The following is a 10,144-nucleotide window of genomic DNA, read 5'->3' as shown; positions in this document are numbered from 1 at the left end:
CTCACAGTCCTTTTCCAGTCTCCACCCTCTCTGATTCCCCTCCCAAGACGTGGAGTGAGGCTGTGCAGAAAACACCTATGCCTTCCCTTCTGTGGCCGGGGCCACTGTGCCCCTCCATAGCCCTGCTCCCCTAGCCTTGGGGTTGGCTCTGGGAGCCTGGCCCTGCCTGCTCCAGCTGCCAGTTCTCACCTCCGCTTTGTGGCTGATCATCCAGAAAGGTCGGTCGCTATGAGGATGTTTGGTATCCAGGTGTCGCGTTACCTTCAGCCTCCCTCCTGGAGCGCCTCTGGTTCCTGGGAGAGACACCGAGCCAGGGATGGAAAGAAAGCCGTCCCTTGGGACACACGGCTTGGGACCTTACGTAAGTGTCCTGGGTCTATCTGCCGGGAACTTTGTGGATGCCATTCCCCTTGCAACACGACAGACACCACAGGTCTGCATCTTTGTGCCCCTGTGTGGCCTGGGGCAAGTCGCTGAACCTCTCTGCATATTCTGTAAAATGCTAAAAACAGGGCCTTTTCCCAGCTCTCTGTGAAGACCAATAGTTTACAGCGTGGGAAGCATCTGGCAGGTGCCTAGAGTGCCCAGTGCTCCCTAATGCCAGGTGGAATGGTGACAGTCGTTCTTTAGGCAAGAGTTACATGATTTTTATGGAAAGATGGCATCATTTGTGCTATAATTTGAGGCAGAATAAAGACTTGACAGAGCTAGAGAGAAAGAGAGACTTAGTTTAACAAATCAGCTCCTGAAATTGTGGGTGTTGGAAGGTCCAGAATCCGCAGGCCAGGGGCAGCCGGGGACTGGGGAGAGTTGGGTTGCAGTCCAGGCCGTCTGGGGGCAGAGCTCCCTCTTCCTCAGGGAACCTCTGTCTTTTTCTCTCAAGGCCCTTGATGGATTGGGTGAGGCCCACCCACATTATGTCACACGCTTTACTCAGCCTACTGACATAAGTGCCAATCTCATCTAAACATAGCCTCACAGAGACATCTAACATAGCAGTTGACCCAATATCTGGGCATGGTGGCCCAGCCAAGTTGGCAAGTAATAAAGTCAATGGCCACAGAGACCAAGGGTCTCCACCCTGGTACCCCAACATGACATGGTGCCAGCTCGAGGATGTTGGCCAGGGGAAAGAGTGGATGGCACAGGGTTGAGGAAAGCAGCCAGTAGCATGTGTGGAAATGCCCAAGGGGTGAAGAGGGAGATCAGAGAAGCAGGATGGGCCAGAGATTGTGACCCTTTCCTTCCATCTTGCTTTTAAGATGCAACAGATTGGCCGGGCGTGGTGGCTCAAGCCTGTCATCCCAGCACTTTGGGAGGCCGAGACGGGCGGATCACGAGGTCAGGAGATCGAGACCATCCTGGCTAACACGGTGAAACCCCGTCTCTACTAAAAATACAAAAACTAGCCGGGCGAGGCGGCGGGCGCCTGTAGTCCCAGCTACTCGGGAGGCTGAGGCAGGAGAATGGCGGGAACCCGGGAGGCGGAGCTTGCAGTGAGCTGAGATCCGGCCACTGCACTCCAGCCCGGGAGACAGAGCGAGACTCCGCCTCAAAAAAAAAAAAAAAAAAAAGATGCAACAGATTTCAGCAGTGGTTCTCAAAATGTGGACCAGCACATTCAGCATCCCAGGGAATTTTGCTAGAAATGCACATCCTCAGGCCCCACCCCAGACCTCCTGGATCAGCAAGGAGCCATCAGAGCCCAGCCGTGTGAGCTTAACAAGCCCTTGGTAGATCCTGACACAGCCCAAGGCTGGGTAGGCTGGAAGGCACCTGCCTGGCACCGGGGGAAGAGGGCAAGTGCTCAGGGAGTGTGGCCTGGGGCCGTGTGGGCTGAGGACCAGGGAGGGTGTTTTGCCTTAGACTAGTGGAAAGGGCAGGGCCTGCATTTCAGGACCCTTCTGCCTGATGACAGGCTTTCCCTGAAGCTGGAGGGGCAGGGTTGGGGTGGGGGGTGGGGGATGGGGAGTGGTGACGTTTCCTTGAACTGACAGGGAATGAGTTAGGAGCAGACCCATTTGAGGGCACTTTTTGGAGATCATGTATAGACAGGAGGTAGCAATTGTGCAGGCGTAGGCACAGTGGGGTTGCTTCAGCTCTGGGCAGCCCGGGGGATGCTTGTCCACACAGGGAGAGGCTCCCATCCACACCGAGGCCTTTCCAGAGTCCTCCTTTCACTGGGCTCCAAAGAGATTCTATAGAACCAAGTGAAACTGCTGATACTCAATACGTTTCTCATGTTAAACAAAAACAAAAACAAAGCAGCCATTTCTTACAGATTTACTCAGTACTTCCTATCTGTGGTGGTTGTACTTCTTATTCTGTAATTATTTTTTATTATGAATTATTTATTTCCAGATCTGTCTGGCCTATCTAGACCTGTGGGAGCTATAAGGGGAAGTACTGTGTCACCTTCATTTTTTTAATCCCTTTGGCCTCGCTCCATGCCTGAAAGGTCACCACACTGGAATGTCCAGGCGCACATGTGCCACTGGACAGCGGGATGTTGGGGGACACACATGTTGCCGGATGCTGGAATGGTGCACGCATGCTCTGTTGGACACTGGACTACTGGTGCATTGTTGCTGGATGCTGGAATGGTGCAGGCATGCTCTGTTGGACACTGGACTACTGGTGCATTGTTGCCGGATGTTGGAATGGTGCGCGCATGTTCTGTTGGACACTGGAATGCTGGTGCATTGTTGCCGGATACTGGAATGGTGCGTGCATGCTCTGTTGGACACTGGACTACCGGTGCATTGTTGCCGGATGCTGGAATGGTGCGCGCATGCTCTGTTGGACACTGGACTACCGGTGCATTGTTGCCGGATGCTGGAATGGTGCGCGCATGTTCTGTTGCACACTGGACTACCAGTGCATTGTTGCCGGATGCTGGAATGGTGCGCGCATGTTCTGTTGGACACTGGAATGCTGGTGCATTGTTGCCGGATGCTGGAATGGTGCGCGCATGCTCTGTTGCACATTGGAATGCTGGTGCATTGTTGCTGGATGCTGGAATGGTGCGCGCATGCTCTGTTGCACACTGGACTACCGGTGCATTGTTGCCGGATGCTGGAATGGTGCGCGCATGCTCTGTTGCACACTGGACTGCTGGTGCATTGTTGCTGGATACTGGAATGATGCACGCATGCTCTGTTGGACGCTGGAATGCTGGTGCATGTGCACATGTTATTGGCATGAGCTGTAGTTCAAACCTCAGCCATTTAACGCTTGAATTCCCAAACCATTCATGGAAAAGCGTACTTTTTCCTGCTGGAATTCTCTCTCCCTTTTTTTAACTGGTGGGGGAGTGGGGTTGGGGTGGGGTCTTGCTACATTGCCCAGACTCAAACTTCTGAACTCAAATGATCCTCCTGCCTCTGCCTCGGCCTCCGGAGTAGCTGGGACTACAGGCCTGAAATACTGTTTCTTTAAGGAAGGGCACGTTACCTGTAATACCAAACCACAAGAGGATAGCCGCGGTTTTGGGTGAGGAGAGCTCAGAGAGTTTCTTGCACATGGCCCTGTGGTGGCAGCCATGGCCCTGCATAGACACGAGCTGGAATCTGCAGGTGGCAGCCAGGACGCTGCGGGTGTCAAGTGCACAGTGTGGCCTGGTGCCAACCATGGCGAGGGTGGAGAGTCCCGTGCCTGCAGTGCGCGCTTCCTACACCGGGTCCTGCGACCTTGGGCAGGCGATGCCCCTGCGGGAAGGGGCTGGTCCATCTCCGGCCAGCCACGGACCCACGCATGGACCCAGCGACCCGCGGACCTGCTTACCTGGGCGCGGCGCGGGTGGCATGCGGCCACGCGGAGGGGGCGCGCTCGGCTGCTGCGGCCTCTGCAGCTTCTGCACCTGCCGCGGGGCGGCCGGAGGTAAAGGGAGGCGGCGGCCGGGCGCGGCCCCGCGGAGGCAGCTGCACTCGCTCGGTCCACTCGCGGCTCCGCGCGGCTGCCCGCAAACCGGGAGAGTGTGGAGACCCGGAACCGGGGGGAGGGGCAGGGGCACTTGTGCGGCACCCGCGGGGCTCCCAGGGGACCTCGGCGGTGACACGAATTTCCAGGTGACCTGTGTGATACCCTCACAGGGCTCCCAGGTGACCGCGGCGGTGACCCGCGGGGCTTCCAGGTGACCTCGGTGGTGCACTCACAGGACTCCCAGGTGACCCGCGGTGGTGACACGCCGGGGCGGGCGCGCGCCGCTTCCGCTTCCGCCGAGCCGCCCCCCGCCCCCCGCGGCGCAGCGCGCGCCCCCCTCCCGGTGGCGCGGAACCAATCCCGGGCAGGGAGGCGGTGGCTCCAGGCTGAAAGCGCTGCCGTGGCCCCCTCCCCGCCTCTGCCGCGCCCCCTCCCCACTCGCACGGCCCCACCCGCAGGCGCCCCCCGTGCGGAGGAAGCGGATCTGCCAGCATCATTTTTGTTGTGTCGGAGGATGAGGTTTTGGCTGAGGACTGAAGAGATGGCCCTGGAAGAAATGGTGCAGAGATTAAATGCGGTTTCCAAGCACACGGGTAGGAGGAGCTGCTGGCCGTCAGTGATCTGTGCTTAAGCTTGACATCGTGGGCTGGATTGTGGGGAAATGCGTCTGATGTTTGTAAGCCGCCCTCGTGTTCCTTTCTAGCGGTGGTAGCTGAGACATGGGGGGCATTGGTTGGTAGCTGGTGTGTTTTCAGAGGCTGTCGGCGATCGCATGCTGCCCCGGATAGTTAAAATGACTGCACGTTGGTGTCACGGGCTCTCTCAGGGATGCTGGGTCTGCATGCGGAGCCATTTGTGTGTCTGAAATCTGCCCATCAACCTGCCGGTCCGCAGCCCTCGCAATGGAGAATGCACAAGTGCTTGCAAATTGACAATGATCTGAGCCAAGGGCTTTCAGAGCTTGGGATTTCAGAGCCAGGGGTGGGGATAGTGAAGCTACCTGGAAGCTCATTTTGAGGAGGAAAAAACCTGGACTAATCAGGTGGTTCTTTTCTTCATTAAATGCAATTTAAACCTCAGACAAATGTGTGAGACGGTATGGGTAAAGAGTGGCCTGGACGTTCATTTTCAGTATTAATCGAAATATTACTTCCAATAAGCTTTGAAGAGCAGTTCAGATCGATTGTTTTCGGTGTAAGCAGAGACTGGGCTGACAGCTTGCATCTGGCCCTGGCTTTCAGGCAGTCGCATCTGAGTTCTCAGGCTGTGTTATGCAGAAGGGACAGGCATCCTTAACTAGTTTTCCTTGAAATGAAGAGGAAATAATGATATATCATTAAAAGTAAGTTGCCAAGTGTTTTGCCTGATGTTGCCATATGTTATGTCATATATGCCATTACTAGTTGTCTAACTAGTACTTGCCTGGGAGATTAAAATGTCGGTTGCTTGGTTTGGGTGTGGTTCTCTGTCTTTCTCTACCTACCCCGATGGATTTTGAGAGCGAACCAGTGATTAAATCAGCATAAGCACCATCGTATGGGTTGGTCTAATCAAGATGTTTTTAATGGGGGTTTTGTGATCAAAGCTGCTGGATTTATTGTATATGGGTCGAAAGAAAATAAAACCATTTTCATGCCGTCTGCTCTCTGATTCTTAGAGGATCAGCTCTTTCTGAGGCTTGAGTGGAGCTTTTCCGTGCAGGGTTTGCAGGGTTTGAGTACGGCGAAGGGCTGTGTGGGTGCCAGGTTCACAGGGAGGCTTCCGATCGGCTGCGGGGGTGGAGGAGAAAGCGTCTCCTTGCTCTGCGTGCCTCTGCGTGTGGCTCGATGTCGGAATCACAAAGTGGGAACCGCTCCAGAGGGTGATGTCATTCCCCAGATTTTTAGGGATTGGGGTTTCTTCATGAGCTCTGAGAGACATGTGCGCATTTTTAATTGTAAAAAGGCCATCTCAGAAGAGCAGCAGTGACACTGGCCGCTCGCTGAATGTCCTGCGAGCCAGACTCTCGGTGTGGGCCGTCTCATCTGGAACAGGCAGTAAGATGTGCGTCCTCCCACACATCTGCATTACTGATAATTGCATGCTTCGCTAGGACTTTCAAATCCAGCTTACCAGATATCTTCGGTTATGAGCACCCTGCAGTGTTTAGTTAGGGGAGGTGACCCTGCATCACACTCCACTTACCACCCATTAACACTGGCCTCTTCCTTCAGCCCAAACCCATTTTCTGCTTACGCTGTGTGTAAGGTACCACTCAGTGGAGGCAAGTTATTAGGTTGAGAGGCTGTAAAACCATCATGAGGGGGGTGTGTGGTGCGATATTGACATGACGCTACCACAGAGTGTAGGGGTGTGTGTGGTGCACATTCTCTGGTAGGGGTGAAGGTCAAGGTAAACCTGATCCCCACCTCGGGTTTAAATTCCAAGCACTTCCTCAGGAGAGTTCCCCACCTGCAGCCAAACACCTTTCAGCTCGGGGTCATGGAGCTGCTTCTCCTTCTGGGGTCATGCTAGGGTCCGTGCCAGGTAAGAGCTGATGGCAACAGGACACTGATGTGGCAGCTGGCGTAGGTCCTCAGGGCAGTGGTGGGGCCAGGTCACAGCTGAGGGATTGCGTACAGCGGCTGGCCTTAGAGCAGCTGTCTCATTCAGCTGCACAGAGCCTCACCCTCTGTAGATTCACTCCAAGCCCACAAGCATTTTATCTTTGCTGCTGTCCAGGACATGCTGCTGCTGTGTTTTAATTTCAGATTTATGCATTTCTTCTGTCACCTAGAACCTTCATTGTCTAGGCTAATCTGCATGTAAAGGAGGATAATGTGTGCTGTCCATATGGTCTGTGAACCTGTAGCCTTTGATCTTGAGAACTGACGTTTTATATACTCTTCTAAACCTGATCTTTAGTAACAAGGCCGGGGCACTTTCCAGTGGCAACTTCCCCTTGGCCCCCCTTCTATGTGATAGGGCTCGTTTTCATCTGTTTTTGTTTTCTCTTTGGAATTTTGGTAATTGGTGAAAAGGTAGAAGACATTCGAGGGAGCAATGCTATGGCTCTAGTTGATGTAAGCATTTGATGAAACAGAACAGTGGTCCTCCAGCTAGAGCATGTATCTGCATCACCTGGGGAGCTTGTTAAAGCACAGGCTGCTGGGCCCACCCTCAGAGTTTCTGATTCAGTAAGTCTAGGGTAGGGTCTGAGAACTGACATTTTTTAAGTTCTTGATGAAGTTCTTCAGGAATCAAACTTGGGGAACTGCTGTAGTAGAAAAATCTTTAAACCTAGCCTCACCTTTTCCATTAGTTGATCTCATACTAACTCTTGTCATAGACAGATGATGATAGATGGATAATGCATGGATAAATGAGTGGATGGATGGATGGATGGATGGATGGGTAGATGGGTGGGTGGGTGGATGGATGGATGGGTTGGTGGATGAATGGTAGGGATGGATGAGTGGATGTGTGGGTGGGTGGGTGGATGGATGGATGGATGGATGGGTAGATGGGTGGGTGGGTGGATGGATGGATGGGTTGGTGGATGAATGTAGGGGTGGATGAGTGGATGTGTGGGTGGATGGATGGATGGATGGATGAGTAGATGGGTGGGTGGGTGGATGGATGGATGGATGGATGGGTAGATGGGTGGGTGGGTGGATGGATGGATGGATGGGTTGGTGGATGAATGTAGGGGTGGATGAGTGGATGTGTGGGTGGGTGGATGGATGGATGGATGGATGGATGGGTAGATGGGTAGATGGGTGGATGGATGGATGGATGGATGGGTAGATGGGTGGGTGGGTGGATGGATGGATGGGTTGGTGGATGAATGTAGGGGTGGATGAGTGGATGTGTGGGTGGATGGATGGATGGATGGATGGGTAGATGGGTGGGTGGGTGGATGGATGGATGGATGGATGGGTAGATGGGTGGGTGGGTGGATGGATGGATGGGTTGGTGGATGAATGTAGGGGTGGATAAGTGGATGTGTGGGTGGGTGGGTGGGTGGGTGGATGGATGGATGGATGGATGGGTAGATGGGTGGGTGGGTGGATGGATGGATGGGTTGGTGGATGAATGTAGGGGTGGATGAGTGGATGTGTGGGTGGGTGGATGGATGGATGGATGGATGGGTAGATGGGTAGATGGGTGGGTGGATGGATGGATGGATGATGCCTACATAAGGAAGCTTCCATGGAAATCCAAAGGACTTGGCTCGGGCAGCTGCCCGAGGCTGAGTGCAAGGAAGTTCCTGGAGGGTGGCGACCTGGGTGGGCTTGGAAGTGTCACACCCTCCCGCGTGCCTCACCCTGTGCCACTCTTCATCTGTATCCTTTGTGACGTCCTTTATATTAAACCAGAAAATGTAACTAAGTGCTTCCCCAAGTTCTGTGAGCTGCTCCCGCAAATTAACCCAACCCAAGGAGGGGTCGTGGGACCCCTGATGTGTAGCCGGCTGGGCAGAAGCACAGGTCACAACTGGGGCCTGTGGTTGGCATGGGAAGTGGGAGGTCTGAGCCCTCACCCTGCTGGTCTGACGCTGTCTCTAGGTAGAAGGCGTCAGAATTGAACTGGGTCACCTGCCTGGCATCTGCTGCAGAATTGATTGGTTGCCTGTGGTGCGGAGAGACCCCACACACTTCTTGGTGTCTGGGGGCCATGGAAGTCTTCTGTGTTGACTGTTGCAGGGTGAGAGCAGAGGAAACAGTTTGTTCCCCTCAGTCATGAAGCCTCCAAGTTGCCCCAAGGTTATGAGAAGCTCACCTGAAGCAAAATCGCGGTGATCAATTTTGGAAAAAGGAAACATAGGAAGTAGACTTGCCTCGTTTTCTGATACTCCCGGCCAGCAAACCCTCAAGATTGGCGTCCCCGCCGGTATCTGCCTGCTGTGGCATGGAGCCCTCTCTCTCTCATGGCCACGTGACACACAGCTGAGGATGGCACCGTGACAGTGTTTGTGTTACGGGATTGGGAAGCCCTTGGAGTGTGCGAGGCTGGTGTGTCCCTGAAACGGCAGGAGAGGGATTGAGACCAGGGTCTTGGTCTGCTGGGGCTCCAGTAACACAGCTGAGGATGGCACCGTGACAGTGTTTGTGTTACGGGATTGGGAAGCCCTTGGAGTGTGCGAGGCTGGTGTGTCCCTGAAACGGCAGGAGAGGGATTGAGACCAGGGTCTTGGTCTGCTGGGGCTCCAGTAACACAGCTGAGGATGGCACCGTGACAGTGTTTGTGTTACGGGATTGGGAAGCCCTTGGAGTGTGCGAGGCTGGTGTGTCCCTGAAACGGCAGGAGAGGGATTGAGACCAGGGTCTTGGTCTGCTGGGGCTCCAGTAACACAGCGCCGCAGGCTGGTGGCTTCAACAACGGATGCTCATCTTCTCACAGTCCTGGAGACTGGGAGTCCAAGGTCAAAATGTCACAGGGCTGATTCGTCCTGGGGCCTCTCTCCTTGGCGTGTAGACGTAGTTTCTCCCTGTGTCCTCACATGGTCGTCCCTGTGTGCACGTGTGTCTTAATCTCCTCTTCTTATAAGGACACCAGCCCTGTTGGGTTAGGGTCCACCCTAGTGACCTCATTTCAATTGAATGAACTGTGTAAAGCTCTTGTCCACAAATGCAGTCACACTCTGAGGTGCTGGGGGTCAGGATGTCAACGTATGAGTCTGGGGACAATCGGCCCGTGGCAGACAGACATGCGTGGGCTGCAGGCTCTAGGTGGCGGGTGGTGTGGGCCACGGGTTTCTGGGTGCAAGTGAAGGCCAAGCTGATGGAGCTTGTGAGTAAAGGAAGAGTGGGGTGCCGCCCTCCCTGAGCGAAAGCTGTGTGCCGCCTCCTGTCCTTAAGCTCTTCCTGGGAAGGGGTCTGTGGCCTGAGCGGTGGGCTGAGGGACACAGTAGCACGGAGGGGCTTTGGGGGATGAAGGAGCGTCCCAGGACCACCACACAGGCACAGCTGTCCGGCATCCCCCAGTTGCAAGTCTCAGAGGAAAAACTCGGGGGGGGATGCGCCCAGGAGGCAGGGAGCACGCATTTCTGTGTGGAATTGAAGAGCTCTCAGTGGAGAAGGTGCGGCTCCCTGGCAAAATGCCGCCTGCTCATTAGCCTGCTTCGCAGTTTCTGACGGACGCCTTAGCTCTCCCCTCTCATGCCCCTGCCTTCGGCCTCAGTGACTGGCGTCTCCTCAAGGAGCCGTGATTTCTTTGTCGGTTTTTTAAATGTGTTGAGGCC

The 10,144-nt window shown here is 54.6% G+C and overlaps 1 protein-coding gene across 12 annotated transcripts in view; it reads left to right on the top strand.

Moving 5' to 3' along the window:
• The window catches only part of MCF2L (MCF.2 cell line derived transforming sequence like), a 195,612-nt gene that overhangs the window by 62,601 nt on the left and 122,867 nt on the right, over window positions 1–10,144 (top strand). For 5 of the 12 annotated variants that reach the window (XR_004428947.1, XM_033177183.1, XM_033177180.1 and 2 more), the window contains exon 1: window positions 3,241–3,879. The exons of 3 other annotated variants lie outside the window; for them this stretch is intronic. Coding sequence is in view for 6 of the 9 variants with exons in the window: in XM_033177183.1 (XP_033033074.1) it covers window positions 3,522–3,879 (358 nt within the window). In the remaining 3 variants the exon portion in view is untranslated. Of the gene's footprint in view, window positions 1–246; window positions 362–3,240; window positions 3,880–4,058; window positions 4,598–10,144 lie in introns of those variants that run through there. 4 more of the 12 variants (XM_033177189.1, XM_033177187.1, XM_033177192.1 and 1 more) reach the window with 4 other exon arrangements.

This window comes from Trachypithecus francoisi, unplaced genomic scaffold (genome assembly GCF_009764315.1).
Source record: "Trachypithecus francoisi isolate TF-2019V2 unplaced genomic scaffold, Tfra_2.0 Lachesis_group18, whole genome shotgun sequence".
Taxonomy (NCBI): domain Eukaryota; kingdom Metazoa; phylum Chordata; class Mammalia; order Primates; family Cercopithecidae; genus Trachypithecus; species Trachypithecus francoisi.
The sequence above is the reverse complement of the archived record's forward strand: the minus strand, read 5'-3'. Positions and strand labels throughout refer to the sequence as shown.